Source organism: Bombus terrestris, chromosome 4, assembly GCF_910591885.1.
Source record: "Bombus terrestris chromosome 4, iyBomTerr1.2, whole genome shotgun sequence".
Classification (NCBI taxonomy): domain Eukaryota; kingdom Metazoa; phylum Arthropoda; class Insecta; order Hymenoptera; family Apidae; genus Bombus; species Bombus terrestris.
This window is the reverse complement of record NC_063272.1, coordinates 2,455,422-2,478,201: the sequence shown is the minus strand read 5'-3', so window position 1 is coordinate 2,478,201 and position 22,780 is coordinate 2,455,422. Positions and strand designations below refer to the sequence as shown.

Below are 22,780 nucleotides of genomic sequence, written 5' to 3'. Positions count from 1 at the left end.
TTTGGAACAACCTAATATGTTTCTCATTGACATCCTTGGGAATTAAGTAGAGGATAATGGGAAAATGGAAATCGATAAAAAGTATTTATTATTATATTATTTATAGAGTTTTAATGAGTTTTTTTTTAGGAAAGTTTGTTACTTTATACAATTTATTGGTAGTGTATTGCTATAACAATTTTTCTAAAATTTACAATTTAAATTACATTGGTTCGTTGAACGATCGAGTAATAACTTAGCAGTGTTTTAAATCTCATTCTCGTAGATTTGATTGTATTTGTAATTATTATAATTATGAGCATCGTATTTTTAAGAACATCCCCTTTTTATATTATCAATTGTTCTTTGATTTATCGACATCATTAGAACGAGAACATCATTATTATTTTCTTATTTCTGAGCTTCGTATTATCGATATCGTCGTAATTTTATTGACTTATTAATCAATATTCATCGTAATATTATTATGAAACACATAAGGAATGAAACTCCATGTACACATTTATAAAATGAAAACAGCATTTTCATTGGTAATGCGACAAATCTTATGTATCGTGTTGTTGTGTAATATTACAGTGTATGTTACAATGTACGTATAAACGCGTTAATGGAACCAATTATTCTCATCGGCGACTAAAATGATTCACGATCGTGTGTTACTTCGTCTGCAATGTCAGGACGGATACATGATAATTGTTAATTTAATTTGTAATACTAAAGCTAGAAACAGATCGATCCCTCTTATCGTCAGATCGTTCGCAGCACCGGTACCGATATTGCAAAACGATTTCTCGCAGCAAGTGGTGCAAGCGGAGAGTTTTGTTCGTTCACCGACCACTATACATCCGGAGTCGCATTTGTTAGTACACTTTCTCTCCACCGACCAAGTTTGTGGACTAGACATTGAATCTCCGGTGCTGGTAGTGTAAGAAAATCGCTTTACCTGAAGAGAAAGAAGCAAACGTGAAAGGAATATTTGCAGATTTTAAACTTCGGATCGCAAGAGACACTCGTACGCTAAAATATAGTATTTCTTTTAATTTTGTCCGAGTACGAGCTCATTTTGGGCAGCATTAAACCACGAACTTGATAGTATCGAGCGAAAAGAGAAAAAAGAAGACTGAAAAGAAAAGATGAGAAAGAATTCTACATGTACGTAGAATGATTCTTGATACTAAAATTAAATTAATATTTGCAACAATTCCTTGTTTCACTCTGTATGACATTTCACATTGGAACTTGTAACGAACACGAGTGAGTGTGAACGTAACATATTTTTAGTCGAGGGAATATCAATTTTCCAGAATATCTCGCATCATTTCCAGAGAATACGGTTCGTTCATTGTTAATTCGGTCGGCTAATATCGATTACGGATTTCGTAATATTTTTGCCGTGTATGTGCAAACTGTACAATTATATCATATCCAATATCATTGTTGATTACCAATAAATAAGAAGAACAAATAAAAAATTGCATTTGCATATTCCCTCAAATGTGTACACCATGTACATATGTTCCTATAAAGCGGATTCAATTTCAATAAAGTACGTAATTATTATGAAACTGAATTGATCGACTATATTGAACATTTCCAAACACTAATCGCGTTATGAACGAAATGAAACTGTGTCTCTATCTTGAACAGCCTTCTCTCGCTCTCGTGTTGACGATAACTAATATCGCTTTTAGCTAGCTGTTTGCTATATTCTGTTTGCTTTAAAAGCACGCGATCAAAGCAAAATATCAAACATCTGCTGAAACACGTGCGTGACCTGTGTATAATCAACAAGCGTTCGAATCGCTGTTATCATTTGTCATTACCATACAGGTCCTTTTATCACCAGTGCACTTGTGCCCGAAAGTGGTGAAGTTTCCGGTCAGATTGGCGCATCTCTCTCCATCTTCCATTGTATCACACTGATGACACCATAAATCGTTTGCTCGTTCCGACGCTGCGTGAGTTCGATGTTCCGTAGTTAACAGTTGGCCTGATCATCGGACTCAATCAACCGACAAATACGTATTAATTAATAGAAATCGTGATTTATCCTAGATTTCTAAAGATTATTAAAATCGACGTAGGAATCGGACGTAAGACGTTGGGCAAATCGTTGTCTACTTTATAAGTAGCTTCGCATCTTTCTCTCTTTTATTTCTTAGAAATTACTTCCTTCTACTTCTTCCTTTCTTTCATTTTTCAAACAAATGTGTCGTGCTTTCATTAACGTCAGATTTTTGTACATTTTTGTAAAAATAAATAGATATTAGTCTTGACATTTACAGACACATCGGCGATATGCGTAAGATGAAATTTCGTCGCGTTCGTTGACAAGATTGCTAGGAAGCTTATCACGGAAGAAAAGTGAATTAAATGCACCGTGTACGATGATCGTTGTTTACACGATTCGTAACACAAGTGGCTAACACCTACGAGTGATGGCTTCAACAGGTGCACTTTCCTCTATATGCAGTTTATATGTAGAGGAAGATCTTCGCTATAAATAGACGAAACATCGTTCCTTCAGACATCTAGTGAAAACTCCCTCAACGAAACACGCTCCTAAAACGCAACTTGCTCGTAAAACAAATAGGGTCATGTAACTGAAAGGAACCTCGAGAAAGAAAGAGAAAAATGGGAAGAAACAGAAACTTCCATTTTCCATTACAGAAACGCTCTTTGTTGAAAGAAAAATTCCTCAAATTAAAAATTCTCAAAGACGAAATACCGCCATTGTCTATCCTGGCAAATTATCTTCCGTCTTAACCAGTTACCTACTCTTGACGAGTATACTCGTCACGCGTAAAAAGCAGTTTTTGCTGTTTAAACTGCAATTTCAGCGAAAACTAAAATATATTCGTAAATTTGAAGACGTTTCGACCATTTGGAAGCCAGGACCAGGTAAAACGAACAAATGAAGAGATATAAATAATTATTATGAAAAAAGTATAATACAGCGTGAACAAAGTAGTTGTTCTGTCCTTTCTAACGCATTTTAGTCGCATTAGTCGCAACGGCTAACTGGTCAATACATTGTCGAGTCGATCAACTTTGGTATTCCGATCGTATCGACGTGAAAATCGGCGTGACGAATAAGGCGCAAGAATCGCTTTCTTCTCTCGTAAATACCGAAGATGGACAACGCGTATCGGCGAATTTTTAATTTCAGAAAAATGTAATATGATTCGTGGCGAAACGTGCGAGAAACGCGTCGAATTAAAGAGGCGAAGATTTAAGCAGCCCGACAAAGCGAGTGAAATGCGAGGCTTACCATTGATGCTTACGACCATGGAGATAGACGCGACGATCAGGAAGTACGTGACAGGGTACATGTATCGGCCATGTTGATAACGTCTAGCGCGTCACATTCGAAAATAAATTCGGCTGTTTAAATTGCGATCGGCTGATGTCCTTGGCGCATTGATCGCATGCTGGTGTATGGCGGCGAGCGCGTTGCAACGCAAAACGAGCGGATTTGGGTACAATAGACAGCCATATTGAGAATAGCCAGAGTCTGCGCTGGATGGGTACAGCTGCTCCAGAAACCTTGAAGCCCATGGAAAATCAATATCAATGGCAGCCGGAAGGTCCTGTTCGTTCAGCGGGAACGTTTGACGTCAAAGTTTCTGCGCATTCGCATCACACCCAGAAAAAAGAAAATTCACTGTCACTGAATCAATGATTTGTCGACACCGCAACTAAAATTCAACTTACAATGCCTCGAAAGCTAAAATAGTCCGACACTCGCCGTAAAAATATCTTTCGTTTCGTACGTTCATTCGAACGAAATAACTCGTCTGCAACTGTGGACCGAACCATTTGAATTTTGCTCGACGAGTTAGAGGAAATCTTCGAAATGCGTTATTTAAATCTTCGTTACAGGTCCAGCTAGAAAAGTTGTAAAAAGCTACCTTTACTTCCTTCTTCGCTATTCCGACTAATTGTACTTCTTTCAACATTTCTTTACACGTAACCTATTGTTAATCTTTCCAATGAGTCTAACTCGTAAAAAAAAAAAAAGAAAAAAGGAAAGAAACAAATTGTTTGACTCAATTTTTGAAAAGTTATTCTGTTTTAAAGAACGCACCAACGCCTCCTATAGCCCGTTACACGAGACTTCGGGATTTTGTTCGTTTTGTAACGAAACACGACTATCCCGATCACATTGGTAGAATTTGAAATCATCCTGAAAGTGCAAATGTAAAAGAGAGAAAATAGTTGTGGTGAATATTTGGGGGGGGGGGGAAATAGTACATAATATAGATAGGTATTTCGAGCGTACAATAAATATCAAAAATTATTCCATTGAATATCAAGATGTATCGGTACAACAGATAATTGACTGTTTAATTAATTTCGTGAAATTAATTTCCTCCACGAGATACACCATAAAGATCTTCAACATGTTATAGACGCTAAATACCGTCCCATTGAACATTGAGATGCATCGATGTGATGGATAATTGACTGTTTAATCACGTTTGGAATTTCTGCAAAATATACACTCGCACTAAATATCTTGTTACTTAAAATGCAATATAATATGTAATATGCGATATGTAATATAATATGTAACATACACGTACACACGCGATATATTTATAAAGAAGCACGTATCAGAGTTGGAATAATTTCGTGAGCAACAGTAGACGGTAAATGTAATTTGCAAACGACCTCTTTATCAAATATCGATAAACGCGATCGATATGGAAGGGATCAATGCTTATGCTGGCCAAATTTTCCGTCATCATTCAAACATCCATCGAAACTAATCCCAGTACATACCATTCGAATAATCGAGTAACTTCGTTATCGCGTATGATACAGTGCAATTACTTGATTGCAATGATATCTCAACGATTATTAACAGATACCAAGATGTCTCGACAGTTGCAAAAATCTTTTATAAATAAATTACACGTGGCTCGCGAAGCTGTTTCAACGTTGCTGGAAACTTTTTGCGTATATGATATACGAAGCATTTCGAAATGATCATTGCAGCACTGTAGCGAGACACGCTTAACTTGATCGTATCGGTGAAATTTCAAACGGATTTGGAAGTGTGCATAGAAGTTATATTTATCAGGGACACGTACTTTCCAAAAATCATCAAACTATTCGAACAGTCAATTATTATTTAGTATGTTAATAAGCCACGATGTAATACTCTTAAAGAGTTAGAAAGAATAAATTTTCGGAAAATGGAACAATTTGACTTTCAAATGGCTTGTACGTGATGTAATCATCTGTTTGATGAACTTTTAATTGCTATCGTAGATAGGATCGTAAAATACTACGAATGTTACAGACATTGTCGTGATTTTCCTATAAAGTAACACACGACGCGTAGTCCGTTTGATGTTCGATTTGCTTGGCTCTTGTAATCCAATTTCAATAAAATTGTACAAAATGCACGTGATACGAAGGAAAATATAAAATATACAAAATACTCTTTACTTCTCTTTTTTTTTTCTTTTCAATTATATTCTCAAAAATATGAATTTGCATCAAAATCTACAGTCTAATTAGAATATTAGAAATAATATTGAGACAGACGATGTATATAAAGGAGATACAAATTACGACGATGAAAGAACTCGCAAGATATTTGTATCTGTGAAATTGCAACTGTTGCGTCGATAAATATCTACGCCGATTAAATTTTTGATACACTTCGGATTCTCATCGGAAAACCAGTAATAACATATTTCTATTTCGTAATATATTTCTGATATACAGAGGATGCTCTCAGAAAAATATACACCCACTTTAATTAAATGGTATCGTGAAATTGCTGCATCGTATTATTATAATTTTTATACAAATCTTCCTTTCCTTCAATTTTGTGTACATTTCGGATGTATTCCTTTCTTTTAATCCTATTAATGGATCGATAGATTTAATTTTATAAAATTGATTTTTTGAATATTTATACATTCCATATCTTTTTAAGCACCACGTCACATGATTCTTTCGGTAGAAATAACTGCGTAAAATTACATTTTCTCTGTACCTGGGAGCTTTTGCGCGGTGAATTTTATACGATCGAAGCCCCTTTTTCGAGTGGCATGGGTGCTTCGGCATGGGAAAGTGCCTCTCCATTATCGTTTTAGCTGGCTGTTTCCATTTGTACAAAATCGTCGTTATTATCGTCTTTATCACAACGAAACCATCCCATTACATCAGTGTATTTAAGGTTTCCCCACAGTTACCCCATCATTCGAGCAATCCACGTGCTTTACATAATTCTCAATATCACGTTTCCATTTTCTAACATCTGTAGCTTTTCCTATAGTTTTTCCAACGTCACGTACTCTTGATGAATTCTATCGCCGATTCTTACACCACCTCCCACGTTTTTAATTAAATTGTATTTTCTTTCTGTACGACTGGAACGTTGTTAGTTTCATACCAAATTCTTATTTATCGGAATTCTATTCTATCGAACAGAGAAAAGAATGTGTAGATTTTTTAAAAAGAAACTTATCCGTCACTGAGAAATGTTAGGTTCGACTGATAAAACGTACAGACACCAGAGTATTCGTGGGAGCAGTCGAACGTCAACGATTCTACGATCTCGGCATATTCCACCTCAAACGCGATTCCGTAAAATTCAAACTAATCGTCCAGCGAGCTATTCCATGTTTTCCAAACTGAACAGATCGTGAGCATCGGCCAGCGATATGGGAAATGAAGATAATTTCCAATTGTTCGTAACATCTGACGATCATTCGACTTAAAACATAGTTCTCGCGGTCGCGGCAAACAAGTTACGCAGGCAATTTGTCAGCTGTCGAACGAGAGAGCTGGCTGGTTCTACTGCGTTGAAGCAGAGCGATTCGAAGAACGGGAGAGACGCGAAAGGGAAGCGTTCGCCGAGAATACGTCCGTTTCGTCTTTCTCGTTAGACGGTGGAAATGAATTGGCGATTTCACCATGAATACTACAAAGGAAGTTAACGCTGTAACTGGCGCGAGTTTCGCGCGCGATCGACCAACGTGTAATTAAAATGATAATCTTAATAGATCCTCATGGACAAAGATAGCGAGGCTGGCAGTTGGCGAAGCGAGCTAAGCAAATAGCGAATTATATCGCGTGTTATAACTGGATCGTGGAAGTTTGCGCATATTTTTACACTGATAAATTAACCCTGCTGCTGATCCTCTAATATTTCTCGTTCGATCTCATCTATTACAAATAACAGATACGTAAGACAACATAGGAAAATATATAAGTAAATAGTATCGCGAATAATTACGAATAATTGCGTTCATTTTCGTTAAAGGTAAATTATATTGTATTTACGTGCCAAGGATAGAACTGAAATTGCCGCTGATATTGATTTATTCTTGTTAAATTTCAATGTCAGAATAAAAAAGTTTAGCAGTTAGCCGTTGCGACCTCTTTGAAAAGCGTGTACCTAAAAGTGTGTCGCGAACAGTAAGCGATGGCGAGTATACTCGTCGAACACGGAGTACGGGTGGCTGTTATAATATAGAATTAAGTTGTTACGAAACGACTTTTATTTTTATTTTTCAATTTAGTACTGACGGGGCTCGTCGTAACGTAAAATACTGCCATCTCTTCGTGACGAGTATACTCGTGGAAAACAGCCAATTGGTTAAACCAGGACCAGATCACGATACCGTTTAAAGATGAAATTTGTAGAATGGTTAGAGTTAGAGAATATCGGAACTTTGTATTATTATAACGTTTACCATCGCTGCGCTCTCGATATTAACCCTTAACTGCTGCTCTGGGACTCCCAGACGATATAAACATCCGCGTAACTTCGCTCTCGAGCAACGCGTGATGTCAAGTGTCTTGGTAATTTTCAATTAAGTCGCCCCTTATCACTATAACTTATAACTTCTGATCTTTGTTCCGTATAGGAGTAATTGAGAACGTACAACTTTCCTTTCGCTTTGTTTCGTCTTGTCCATTATGGATGAAAAGAAAAGAAAAGATTATAGTTACGAAACGAATCATTCTTCGTTGATCGCGATACAATAGAAATGTTTACAGCGAACGTTCCCGAGTGCTTCGAATAAAGAAAGAACGATGCAATACGATACTCTTTGACTTATAAATAACTTTCCTTTGAGACCAATCCGTGGATCAATTTTCTAGCTCCGCAGACGCAATGTTACACGTAATCCTAGGAATCGTGAAGTTTTCAGTCTTTTCTAATATTATTTTTCAACTTGAAATTCAATCTATTGAACGTAGGAATATTTTTACTGTAAACTATTAGAAAAATGTCCATCGACGAGCATATAATCGACGAGAGTAATATCCAGGCTTTAAATTCTAAAGGCTCGTTACCGTACAACTGTAGTAGGCAACGTCGTTGCTCTAAACACGTACGTAATTTTGTTCACATTGTATAACCGATAACTATTTTCTTTTTATTATTTCTTTTTATTCGAATGTCCTTCAGCTTTCGCTTTACCACCGTACATCATCCCTACGTCATGCACCGATACTATTTTTCTTTTACACAGTGACACTTACTTCTCTGCTTGACCATGCGATCCTGATCATCATGCAAATGGTCTAAGACTGTTGTCGTGATACTCTACGGAATAACTAAAATTGTTGTATCGTTCTAACACGTTATAGATTTTATTAGAGAGGAACGTTTACTCGATAGAAGACTCAGATTCATGAAATAAGACACCGGTTTTCCCTGACGCCACTTTACGATATAAATAATTAAACTTTTTCTCCCTCGTATACGGAAAACTTAAAATACTTTTCCTGTATTATCTATGCCAAATCTCCTGTCAATTTCGTTACTAAAATAAATGTTACAGTTATCAGCAATAATCGCCTGCACTCGACTATACGTTTCTTTAATTAAAAATTTATCAAAGCGAAGTCTTCGATTCTTTAAATTCTGCAAAATTTGATGAAACGCGCAATGACTCGAAACTTCTGACGAGTAATGTACGCGAAAGACTCTGTATACTCGTTAGGTCGTTCCTCAAACGAGAAACAGATCGAACTGTTCGCGTTCGAGTCAAACGTAAAGGGAAAAGATTAAATTTCCTAACTTTCCGTCGATAGGATCCTCATCGACGTTTATGACAGTTGACTTTTCTTAATTAGCGAAGCTTCAAGCTTTCGATATTTCCAAGTTTCAATAATTCTTATTCTCCGTTCGCCTTTCAATGACCGTTATTAGCGTGAGCGTGTGTCAATAATGAAAGCGAACGATGCTCTTTTGAACCTTCCTTTCCTCTTCCATTCGTCTTCCTTTTCAGAACGGAATAATGGCTAGATCTACTTTACTCGTTGCGCTGATTTAACGAGTGCGTGTTTATTCTCTCTTTATTCTTCGTCTGCTTCTGCCCTCGCATCTGTTGAACATCGATTCGATTGCTGAACTCGACTGTGTGATTCTCCTATCAGGAACGACATTTGCGTCGGAATATACATGTTACGGTCGTTCTTTAAAATTCTTCTAAATTAAAAGTTCCTTAAAACTCTCCTAGCTGCAAAGTTCTTCTCCTGAAAGAGTCGCGGTAAACGTGGATATCTGACGTTACGCGTTCGTTAACGAGCATCTCTTATGTCAAATATTACAAAGCAACGATTTACCCAAAATATAGAAATATCTTCCGAAATAGCGGACTCATCGTTAGATTATTAGATCGCGGATGTTCGTGCATTTGTGGGAATTTTAAAAATGCAAAAGTCCATGAAAGGTTTAGGAAACGTAGAGGATGAAATAAATCTTATCTATATATATCTTGAATATGTTTGTGTATGAATATCTTATGATTTGTGTGTATGAATATCTATATCTTTGTGTATGAATATGAATATCTTTGTGTATTTGCTACGATATAATTATTAAAAAGAAGAAGAAACTTTCAATCATGAGAAAGATGGAATATAATGAAATATATTCAGACATTGAATAAAAATTTTTATTTTCATTTCGGAAGATGGAACGAACACGAAATATGCAGCAAATTTTGCGAATATTTCAAAATGAAGGAACTGCGCAAATATAAATATTTGCAAGTTAATTGCACTTAATATGGAACACCTGACTTTAAAAGCTTCCCAAAAACAGAAACATGCTTTTCTTTTCAATTGCTTTCGAGAAATTAATAAGTCCTTTCTGTGTCGCTTTATAAATTCTTTTAACATCGATATTACGTTTTTTCCTAATATTAAATTCTAAGAATTTCTTACAATTTTTCAGCTGAAAGTTGTATTAGAATAATTTTGGCAACCGCTGAAAATTGTTGAAATTGTTGCACCAAGAGCGTAATTTCTGGGAAAAAAGGGTCGATGAGAACTCAAATCCTTCCGGGACTGTTTTACTCGCTCTATTAAACAAACATGTTTAATGATAAATCATGCAAAAAGTAATATTTTTTACGTTCATTATTTAACACGACTCTCAGAAAAATTTTATAGGCTGTCAAACGTAACAATCAACTGCATTCGAACAACATGCTTTCATTTTTAAGGAAATGTTTCATTTATTATTTGCGTTATTACTTTAATAAACGTTTGCTATACCGTTAACGTTCATATCTATAAACCAACGTTTACTTACAGCTTTACCCTTACATAACGTCAATCTTCGAAAGAATTACGGATTTTTATTATACAATATATTAATCTTAGTTATTATAACGTTAAGTTATTAGCAAAATTACAAGATTGAAGTTACCAGAAGAAAAAAAGCGAGGTGTTCGTTTCCTCTTTTACAAATATAGAAGAGGAAGGTTGCTTAAGAATGATTAAAACGTAAAATGAAATTCTAATTAAATAAACGCCGTATTACCATTTTTCTACTATAGTTTCGAGTAAATTCCGCGCACTAATCGTATTTCTCTACGGCACAATAACAACATTCTGTTAATCAGCCTTTGAAATGTCACCGCAAATGTTCCATGTGCAACGTGATTCCGTGTATTCCGTGATAATTTTCTTAAACTATATGATGTTAACGTTTATAACATTCTATAAAGTAATAAGCAAACTAAATGAATAGCCTTCATCACGCTGTATATCCTGTTTGCATATTTAATATGAATATCAAAGCTTCCATGCAAAAAGATGTTGTATTTTGCAAGCGTATTTTATTACCGAGTGCATAATAATTCATTAACAATCCCCACGATTTATCGTCACAGTACGAAAGTACGTTCAATAATTTACATTCTGTTTATAAACAGGCTGTTGTAGCTATACTTTGTTTTCACGTATTTCAAGTAAACATATCATCGATAAATACACCAGTACAAACGCTATTATATCGATGCAAACGTTAAAACATTTTCATCCTGGTGAAATGTATTTGGTACATCAATTTTAGCGAATTCAATTAATGTATGACGAATGTTAAGCATTTACTTTGATTCGTTGAGTTTTAAGAATGAAATTAATTAAAATTTCCTTCAATCAAGGTAGATGTAATTTTAACAGAAAATTCCATTAAATTTCTATAAGTATTTCTAATGGTTACTCTTATGCCTATAGATAAAAATTAAAAAGCAAACTATCCTATAAAAATTAACAGATAAGATTATTTTTTCCTGTTAATTTCTATGCCATAATTGCCTCTTCGATTCCCTATTTCTCTACGATTTATTCGTCTCGTACACAATTTTAACGTAATATTTCTAACAACAGACAGAGATACTTAGTTAGATTTAACACGATTCTTTTTTTCGCTTTTGTTAAAAAATTATTCGCAGACCGCAGCTCCTCCTTCGATAAATTTTAATTCTCATTACGTATACGTACATAAAACGTAGCGAGTACGAAACAATCACAGAATAACGTGATCTTCGATGAGATGCGATGTTTTAATAAGTTCTGATAATAGATGCATCATTAAATATGTAATTGGAAATGGTTGTTAATCGCGAGCATTAAATAATAATGTAATTTGAAAATAAATTAAATTCGATATATTTATACCGAATATATTAAAGACGTTTTAACATCGACATATTCAACATTTACTACTATTTTCCAGGCACAATATCTTCTTGTCGTTACGTATTTGAAACCTCCATAATATCTGAATTTATTTTAGCGGACACAGCAGTATGTAAAAGTTACATTAATGAATAAAAAAATAAAAAAAACAACAAATCGCGAGTATCTTCGTTAACTTACAAGATACATATTATTAAATATCCAAAGAACAATTCTAAACAATTTTGCAGAAATAACATTCCAAACAAATATAATACTTATTAATTGATATATTAAATTCGTCGGATGCAATTTTTTAATCGCACATGAAACAAACGTATATTTCTCATTTCGTTGAATTGTTTTCTACATTTAAATTATTCCTGGATAGATGAGAATTATACGAAACTCACGAAATAAGGAAATAAGCAAAATAAAAAGAAAAAAAGAAGAAAAAAGAGAAGAAACTGGTAGATTTCACTTATCGTTAAACTTATATTCTTAAACCAAGTTAAACTTAGTTCGCCATCTTCGTGATATCACGCAATTCAACAAACTGTCAGATGCAAATACAACGTTAACATAGAATTGTAACGATAAAAGTTATATTCGAAGTTATGGTGATCTCTTCTGCTATGACTCATCATTGTGCAACTGTAACTTATACCATTAACAAATCTGTATTTTCAGCCACGTTTCTAACTATAATCGTACATTCCATGTACATAAGTAATGTCCACATTGAGGAACGTATAACGCTTAGTTAATAAATTCGAAACCACATCGTTCGCGTGTAGTCTACGTGAACTATATTTGAATTGTGTTAAAATGGCAATTTGTAAATTTTATACGTCATATCGAAGGGATTAAGGATATTGAAGGAGAATACATAAATATTCGAGTCGCGTACATAAGTCTTAATATTATAATAATAAATAATAAGTCATAAATAAGTCATAAATAAATCATAAATTTTCATAATCTTAGTACGCTATTGATCTACGATATAGTAAAAGTTCTATACAATAAGTAATAAGCTTTATACAATAGCTCGTGGTTGATAACTCCGCGTTAAATACAATTTATGGCAACAAAATTTTATCCTATTCTAACAGTTCGTGGAAATAAAAATCGACGGACTTATGCAACTTCCAGTTGGCGAACAAATTAACGCAAGTTTCCAACGAATGAAACGCGAATAATGAAATTACACGAATACCGAGGAACGAACTTTAAAATTCCTCGTATCGATCGAATCGACTGTTATTCATTGAATTTTCCAGGATCGCTAAAATAGGCTAAATCTCACGGACCAAGGAATTTCCGACGATATGAAGGAATTAGGTAACGTTGTCGGAGAAGAGTGCGCGAATGTAATACAATACCTTGGAAAAGTAAAACGTTACTTTTAATAATGTAAATGGGCTGAAAAATATTGCGGCATAAGCGAGCAATTACTGATTCTACGTGAAAAACCGAGTGGAAAATGTGGAATAAAATTTGTAAAAATTTCAGTACACCGGTCAAATCCTCAATTTCGATCCTCGGATGAAAAAAAATTAATTGTGATAAATCATACCAGGTGTTTTTCCTATCTTTCTTATTTTTCACGTAGAATCACACTCTGTGTTTCTATTCGATCTATTGGCCAAAATCTATAAAATTCACGTGGCGATCAACGTATCGATGCATTCTGTCAATTAAAAAAAGAAGATATAGCTTAACGTAGAATAATCTTTTTTATTGCGATAGTTATGGAAATTTCATTATCGAGATTAATCGTGACCTTGTTGAAAGTGTGATCGGCGCTATAACGAAAGAGTAGTTAGACGAGCGGAATCACGGCGTGGAATGGAAAAGCGTGAGAAAGTAGTCTCATAATCGAAATTCTGTCGTATTTTACAGCGAGGATAAGAACTACTCAAGCGACAATCGAATGTCACTTAGGCGCTCTGGAGATGGAATCAATTAGTACTTGAGTGACGTTAATTCTTGCGCAAAGATCAATTCTCGCAAATTATTCGAAAAATAAGGATTAAAAGGTTTTTACATAGGGAAGCGTAGGATTGAAGCTTAGGATTTAATTTTGACGCGAATAAATGAAAGTTTAAGAATCGAGATTTAATTGAAATAAAAGTAGGATCGTTAAATTAAAAAACGTGAATAATTCTCAATTTTTGTCGCATATGAAGTATAGACACAAGTCTTTCAAATAATAAAATATTTAACCAACGTTGAATATTTAACTATAACGTGAAAGTAATATAAATGTAAATGAATATCGAACATTCTGAATTATAACACCAATTAATCGCATGCTAATTAATATTTATGAATCATAAGCGAAACACGATGGAAAATCGAAATTCGATATATATATATATTTCGAACCGTAAAAATAAGATCAGTAGAATGAACATGAGTTGGTGTACACTAGTTTTTTATTAAATGAAAAATAATAGATACGAACAGTAATAATAATGGAATATTTCTTAATTAACTTTTTCATTAATAGATATTATGTTTACATATATACAAATAAATATATAATATAACAAATAATATATATGTTATCAATTTAGGATATGAGTATAAAATTTCTCACCATGTCACAAATGTTCCCGAACGTTATTTTTCGCATTTGAACTTGCAGTTGGATACTACGACTATATTTCTTATATCTATTTACAAGTTTAATAAAACTATTTTACGCTATGGCTTCGCTTGTTACTTACGGCTTCTTCAAACCAAGCGATTAAGAGATGGAATAAAGCTGAAATTACGTGATATAATATGCGCGTATACTTTGTGTGCCTGACATTGCGAGCATCACACTACTTACAAAGGAGATTTTACCTTGTATAAATCATACTTTTATTTTGGCAGCATAATAAATTTTATCCGATTACTTGAAAGCTGTTTGTATTCCGAGTTATTAAGCATCGTTATAACAACGAATGGTGTTGATAATTCTCTAATTTATTTAAATTTCCAAATTAACATAAAGTGTTACGTAATCATTTTATAAATGTCTTAAAACGTTATGAATATTAGTTTATATGAAATCTTCCATTAGAGAACGTGGGCAGATGAGTATTAAACTTTGATGGAACGCATCTAACGATGAAATATTACATATCTATGAAATTCATCTAAATGATTAAATATCAGATATCTATGGTATTCATCAAACGATTGAATATCAAATAATATAAAGTAAATATAAAATAACAGTTAGCAACATTTCGATATTATGGATTAATTGAATTAACTTTTAAATCGAAACACAAACGTGTTAACTACAACCTGCGGATTAAAGCGATTATAACTTACAAATTAACATAAAGTGTTACGTAATTATTTTATAAATGTCTTAAAACGTTATGAATATTAGTTTATATATAATCTTCCATTAGAGAACGTGGGCAGATGAATATTAAACTTTGATGGAACGCATCTAACGATGAAATATTACATATCTATGAAATTCATCTAAATGATTAAATATCAGATATCTATGGTATTCATCAAACGATTGAATATCAAATAATATAAAATAAATATAAAATAACAGTTAGCAACATTTCGCTATTATGGATTAATTGAATTAACTTTTAAATCGAAACACAAACGTGTTAACTACAACCTGCGGATTAAAGCGATTAAAACTTTTTCCTTTTTTTTTTACTTTTTTTTTGATAGGAAAACTTCAACCAATACTCTTGTGTAAGCCTGCGAGGTAAGCCTCGACTTCTAAACTAACTTCGTAAGCTATAGAACTAAAAGAGCATAATCGTAATGTGATACGAATAGTCGGAAGAAATTTAACATTTATTTAAAAACTATATATATGTATTTAAAAACCGCTATATTACAAAGTCTTTAACTATATTTTTATGAATCTGTATAATTTTTTAGAATTTTAAAAGGATACATATATATATGCAAGCTCCCTAGATTTCATGTAGGATAGGGATTCTTTTTGTTTCGCGGGTAGCACGACAGGCTGTGTTTCACGGACAGACCGATCTTCCCTTGTTTTACGGACGACCATTTTAAGAAGCACGTTTTTCCCGAACGGACGGACAGAGAGTTACATTAGAGACAAACAAGGTTACGGAATAGTTATTTAAGATTTTAAAGACTGAAGAAGAAAGATCGGTAGCTGAGGATGTTGAAAATCGATTCTCAATTTTCAGGTAAACATTGTACTAAAGACTTGTTATTTCCCGTTTATATAATTATTGTTATTTATTGTTATAAACGCATATTAATTGTCGTTTATTTTTGTATTTTATTATTTACTTCATAATAAAAACTCGATTTTCAGACTACAGAATCGATCCCTGAATTATCACCAAATTACGATCTTACAAATCGATTTTCACTACGCCATGCCGTTAGAAGTGAAACTACGTATCGCCCTGAACGAGAACGCAAGGGGGGGGGGGGGAAATAGAATGCATAAGAATCCATAAGAAAACCAAAAGATGAAGTATGTGATGTCCTTCCTCCAGAATATCAAGCAAGAGATCATCATCCGCGGTTATTCAGTTTATCGATAGTGAAGAAAGCCGCAAACAACTTAACCAAGGTAAGCCATTACAGAAACATTGCACTCACGATGGATGACGCAACGGCAGCGTCATACATCGGTACAAGTTTAAACTTCGTGTTTCGAGATATTTACTTAAAAGAATCGGAGATCATCCCCCCACAAGGAAAATAAAGACCGAAATCGAAAAGCCCAATCTTCAAATAGAAACATTATTAGAGATCTTCCAGAAACAAAACATGCATGAGAGAGAAGGCACAGACTTTGTCATAAAACAATTTGATGGAACGCAAAAAGCCACAGATTGGAGTATGAAATATTCATATTTCACATAAGCATCCCTTCCATACTCTAATATGAGTATGAAACCGAATACGAAAAATACAAAATCCAAACTGACGAAAAAAGGATCAAGAATTTGAAGAAATATTTGGGAAAAATAGCATCAGAATGGTACCAAGCAAATCTGCTGAAGGATGAAGAATACAACTGGGAAAATTGGAAGGTGGCAGTTCAAAAAGCTTGTGGCAATAAAGGTTGGTCTGCAGTACGATACACTTATAACTTTAAATACATTTCAGGTTCATTCACTGAATATGCCATAAAAAAGGAATGATTAATATTGGAAGTAAGGAGGAAGACTTCTGAAGAGACAGGGATAAATCTAATTGTTATTGGATTACCCATACACATTCAAGATAAAATCGATAAAGAAACAGTACAATCAACAAATGGCTTAATCAGATTCTTGGAGCAATATCAGACAAAGGGAAGAAAAACACAAGGGAGTAACACAAGATTGGACAGAAAGCCAGAGCCACTGCCCAAGAAACAACCTTGTGTGATTTATGAAGCACTGAATTTCCCAGGTCGATTTCACCCAATAACAACTCACCAAAGAAATATATGCACATACTCATCGATCATTTTTCAAGGGCTGTTTTTATGTCCACATTGAAAACACAACACACAGAAGATATCATAAAACTTATAGACTCAACAGGAGAAACTGATTCCATAAAAATTATCCTTGCAGACTGATACCCAGTAATGACATCCAAAGAAATTCAAGAGTATACGAGGAAAAGGAACATTAAATTAATTTTCACCTCGACAGACTGCCCATCCTCCAATGGACTGAACAAAAGGGTAAATCAAACATTAGTAAACAGGATCAGATGTAATTCAGACAAAAATAAGAGAAACTGGACAAAAATCACAGAAGAAAGCACAGAAGAAAACAATAACACCAGACACAGTGTAACGGGGTTTGCCCCAAATCATTTACTGAATGGAAAAATGATTGAAATCGTCCCTAAGGAAATAATGGAGAATAAGATAAACCTAAAAAGAGACAGAGAAGAAGCATTCAAAAACTCAACAAGAAATTTCGAAATGAACAAACAAAAATACGATAAAAAAAGAAGAGAACATGAATTTAAAATCGGTGATATGGTCTTCACCCATAACGGAAAAAAAATGAATAGAAATAAGTTGGAAGAAATTAGGAAAGGACCTTTCATAATTCTAAGAAGGATTTCAAACTCCATATATGAAGTGGATAACGGTAATCGGGGATCTGAAGGGAATCTGTTCCACTCCCCATTCGAGGGGCGGTGTAAACTCCCTAGAGTTCATGTAGGATAGGGATTCTTTTTGTTTTACGGGTAGCACGACAGGCTGTGTTTCACGGACAGACCTTCTTTTGTTTTATGGACGATCATTTTAAGAAGCAAATTTTTCGCGAACGGACGGACAGAGAGTTACATTAGAGACAGACAAGGTTACAGAATAGTTATTTAAAACTTTAAAGACTGAAGAAGAAAGATCGCTAGCTCAGGACGTTGAAAAGCGATTCTCGATTTTCAGGTAAACATTGTACTAAAGACTTGTTATTTCCCGTTTATATAATTATTGTTATTTATTGTAATAGACGCATATTAATTGTTTATTTTTGTATTTTATTATTTACTCCATAATGAAAACTCGATTTTCAGACTACAGAATAGATCCCTGAATTATCCCCGGATTACTATCTTACATATATGTACATATTTGTATATTTATATATATAGAGAGAGAGAGAGAGAGAGAATGTTACAAGGAAGTAATCTAAAACTTTGTAAATTTGTAGTACATGTTTAATGAGAGAAGTATAAAATATCTGATAAGCGTAGATCCAAAAATTAATCCTATTTATTTGATATACCGTACTTTTTATTTAACATTTAAATCGAACGTTTAAATCGAACCCTCGATAGAATAGATAGAATAAACGTGTCCAATAAAATAATCTCCTCCATTATCTGATTTGAATTCAACGAATTTTTTTTTATGAATACACATAGAGAGAAATCTACCTATTGTGGACACACGTACAAATCAATAAATAATGCATGTCGTGGAATATCGGCTACAGAAGGAATAAATAGAGAATTATGTATTATCCACAGATGGCAGTTATACAGTGACTACGAAAGGTATTTAAGTAATATGAATATAAATACATGATACATGTATTAAACTTGGTATTATTTAATAGTACTTTCATACGATTATAAGGATTTGATTTGAAATATAAAAGCTGATAGGAAAACGGTTCATTGGAAAATATGGACACGCGCAAATATTTTCTCGTGCCCGCAGTATATTAAAACAGAAAGTCAAATGAAATATTTCTTATCAATGGCGAAGGATATTTTTCTCTTCTTCTTGACCCAGCAATTGGATTTCATCAATATTATATAACGTTGATTAAAATTTCCTTTTCTCTCGAGTGAGTACTATAAGATCACAAAATGACATAGATCTTTTCTTTGCAACTTGCTGAATATAAAACTGCGTCCTTTTACAGGCAACCATGTATATTCCAAGCGTGATGAAGGGATTAGATCATCGTATCGTAAATTATGCTTACTTCCAACCCCAAAGGCAGACTTTCTATCTGTTTGTCTCTTTGCTTCGAGGGCCAGCGAACTCTTCACTCTATATGACAGAAACAGCCTAGAATCCAGGGGGAAATTTGAAAGTCAATCAAGGAAGGAACTGCAAGATGGACAGAGCAAGGTCTCGTAGAAATGTATGAGATTCGTTTCTCGCAAATTACGAGATACGGAAACGTTTAAAGTCATCTACAGGCGGAAATCTGTTCAAGACAGTCGCGGTAATGTTTCGACGTTATATGTCATTCGTTAAGCCAGCTATTATTTAAATATGTTCTTTGAAATTAAGTAAAATCAAAGTAGCTGAAAAAGTACAGCTGATAAAATTACGTTCAAAACGTGAATGAACAATAATTTTTACTTTCGTTACGCTGTTGTTATCGATTATCCATTATTTCTTATGGCAAGAAATGGGAACGTGCTTAATTTACGATAAAAACGAGAAACAATACGTAAAATATTTTTCACGATAAATTACTTTCATATTGTTTGAAATAATTTTACGCTTCCGCGATATAAGTGGCGAATGTAATTGAACAAGAATCATTTTTGATAAATGTAACAGATATATACCGTATATATATGCAAAATATATTGTAACGTGTTAATTCATAAAGTTACGTAAAATTATTGGAAATCTATGTACGTAGGTATGTTTAAATATTTCATTCATGTTTTTATTCCATTGAATTGCAAGTTATATAAAATCATTTCATTAATAGTATAGTTCAATGATATAAGAATTGCGAATTAAGAATATTGTTTATTAGTGATATAAATAATTAAATTAGTAATAATGTATACTTAACACGTTCTTGTATTTTGTTATTAAGGTAGAGTTAAATGGTTAAAGAATTAAAATTATTTCAATCTCAATCTCATGTTTTAGAAGGGAAAACTATAATTTTTGTTCTTAAAACATATCATCCCCTAATACTCTGCGTTCGAATCATGATTATTCTAAAAACCACTATGATTGTGTTATTGAAACAACGTCATCAACTAGTTTCTTAAAGTACGTAGGTGCTATTGAAATAAACTACGTACATGCATAGTAAGTTTATATGTATATTAAACATAAGAAACTTCGTTTGACTTGATTTGGCTGAAATCAGCTTGTCGAAGTGCATCATAGAAATAAGTCACGTTGATCAAAGTTGTAGCGCAATATCTATTAGACTGTCATTAAAGTCATCGTTGGTACATTAATAGATGGTATCATACAGTTAAACGACATGTCAAAATATTCTCTCATCTAAACCATAGTAGCAACAGACTGTTTCCTACAGACTAGAGGTATTTCATGGGACGATCATATAAATTCTTAAATACAATAATGTATAATACACATACGTACATACATGAACCAAGTCTGTAAGCGTAATCTATAGACTATAATAAATACGTGAAACATTTTGAATTCTGTATTAGATTTGAAGAAATCTCGAATAAATCAAAAGATATTAAATACTACAAAACTGTGAGCATTATTAAGGATTAGGATGTGATTTTTTGAAAGATATAAATATAATTTATGAATAGTTTCAAAGATGAAGGTGAAAGAAATCTGTAACAAGAATTAGTCCCTTAAGGAAACGTTAATTACTTTGTTACTGTGGAAACACTTGTGGATTCTTCGTTATAAAACTAACAATTATCTTTTATCTAAAGGATATGTTATAATACAAAGATTCTTAAAATTATTCGATGGAATATCCTATTGATATTAATGCTGATTACCTACTTTTTAACCTATCATTTACAAAGAACAGTTTATTTATCGAAGCTATAAACTTTTTTGTCCACTTCAGAGCTTTCATCGACGATTTATGACGTACATGGTGTAATAATGCCTAATGCGATTCTCTTTAATATCCCATATTGCATACATTCTCGTACCGATTACCCAAATTATTTGAATTCAAGAAATATGAGATCACTATACCGGTATAAGTTTGTTATTTACTTGATCTGAAATATCCTTTCAAGTTTGAAGTGAAATTGAAATTCTTTCAAATAATCTTTGACTTAAAGATGTTATTTATAGTTTCGCGTTTATCGATATTGATTCCCTAAATTTAACTGATTTTATATGTATATTTATTTTACGATTTAAGCATTACATGTTAGTTTAAGTATCCTTTACATACCAGCTACTTGAAATCCATTTAATTTCATGTAACTTAACTAATTACAGAACAAGGTTTAACTTTTACGCTAACTAAGCTCAAAATGTCCATGAAGCATGACTTGTTTCTGGAAAGTCATTTAACTATCTTAACTAACGAAATGTATAACGAAACCTATCGATTTTCAGAACTTTATAATATAATGGAATCGTTTTACATATTTGCGGACAAACAACACAACACAGTTTTCGTCTATGAATATGAAATAAAAAATTTAAATAAAAATTATATTAATCCTTTCGGTACGAGTTGTTTTTTAACATCGATGGTACGAATAAAGCAGTAAAGCATGTGCGTGACCTGAAAACATTTCCGGTCTTTTTATAACGATTGTGAACAAATAATGTACAAATAACCTTCAAAACTATAACGTATATTTCCAGATAAAGAAAATAATCACAGACTTCGCTGGATGCATAAGCATTCATAGACAACATCAATGGAATTTTTTCTGATGAATATGTACTTCTCCTGTAGGAAAGTATGAGATGACTCGTTTGTTTGTAAGAAATGTTCAAGAGCAGTTATGAAATCATTTACGGATTTCACTACGTTTTACATATTCGAAACTTTCCATCTTTGCATTTCTTTTCTGTCTCCCCTTTCTCATGAATACTTGAATACATGATTTTTTCAAATGTAATAAAAAAAAAAAAAAAAGAAAAAAAAATGCTAATTCGTATATTACAAAACTTCACAAAAATAATCGTAAGAATCTGTTCTATTTTTTCTCGTATATTTCCTTGTTTGGAAAAAGGAATAATTCATGACTTGTAATTTGTAAAACTACGCTAATAATATCAGTTTACTTGTACAAGATGGCCACCATACACATATTTGTCACATTAAAAAATATAGACCTAACCAAACAGGAATATTACACATTACAAGTTAACGTACATATATATGTAGTATCTATTTACAAGTATCGCAGATTACCTCTTGAAAAGTAAGAAAACATAAAGACTAAAGTAAAGTTGTAAATCTAAACTACAGTTCAAGTTATACAAGGCATGTAAAGCTTCTCTTGAAACGTTAGGTGCGTACTTCGATATACAATATAAAGAAACATAGCCCGCGAGAAAAGCTATATAGTACATACCATACAGATCCCTCGCCATAACTTTGTCAATATGCGCAACGAA

General features: G+C 33.2%; 1 protein-coding gene and 2 long non-coding RNA genes across 9 annotated transcripts; 2 read left to right on the top strand and 1 right to left on the bottom strand.

Annotated features, from left to right (window-relative positions):
* Positions 1-134: 134 nt before the first annotated feature.
* LOC125384868 lies at positions 135-22,780 on the bottom strand. Of its 6 annotated transcripts, XM_048404947.1 has the most exons (4): positions 3,715-3,870; positions 3,272-3,626; positions 1,824-1,990; positions 135-943 (listed from the first exon to the last, which is right to left on the bottom strand). In XM_048404947.1, exons 2-4 carry the CDS (start codon positions 3,330-3,332, stop codon positions 674-676), a joined length of 498 nt encoding a protein of 165 aa, XP_048260904.1. In that variant the 5' UTR covers positions 3,333-3,626; positions 3,715-3,870; the 3' UTR covers positions 135-673. The 6 variants fall into 6 exon arrangements, 3 of the variants coding, with proteins under 3 accessions (XP_048260904.1, XP_048260905.1, XP_048260906.1); XM_048404948.1 differs by lacking the exons at positions 3,272-3,626; positions 3,715-3,870 and adding an exon at positions 22,738-22,780; XM_048404949.1 differs by lacking the exons at positions 3,272-3,626; positions 3,715-3,870 and adding an exon at positions 8,515-8,633.
* LOC125384892 lies at positions 16,079-17,595 on the top strand. Of its 2 annotated transcripts, XR_007223739.1 has the most exons (4): positions 16,079-16,148; positions 16,280-16,543; positions 16,735-17,009; positions 17,086-17,469. It is a non-coding gene; the product is annotated as an uncharacterized LOC125384892 (long non-coding RNA). The 2 variants fall into 2 exon arrangements; XR_007223740.1 differs by lacking the exons at positions 16,079-16,148; positions 16,280-16,543 and adding an exon at positions 17,541-17,595 and having other exon boundaries at positions 16,671-17,009; positions 17,086-17,373.
* LOC125384879 lies at positions 19,221-19,872 on the top strand. Its single transcript, XR_007223718.1, has 2 exons — positions 19,221-19,280; positions 19,359-19,872. It is a non-coding gene; the product is annotated as an uncharacterized LOC125384879 (long non-coding RNA).

Excerpts from the sequence above, each read along its gene's own strand:
- LOC125384868 (XM_048404947.1), bottom strand. The coding sequence starts at position 3,332 with ATGTACCCTGTCACGTACTTCCTGATCGTCGCGTCTATCTCCATGGTC. Across the intron at positions 1,991-3,271 it reads CATGGTCGTAAGCATCAATG|GCCAACTGTTAACTACGGAA; the intron begins GTAAGCCTCGCA and ends TCCGATGATCAG. Across the intron at positions 944-1,823 it reads GTGATAAAAGGACCTGTATG|GTAAAGCGATTTTCTTACAC; the intron begins GTAATGACAAAT and ends CTTTCTCTTCAG.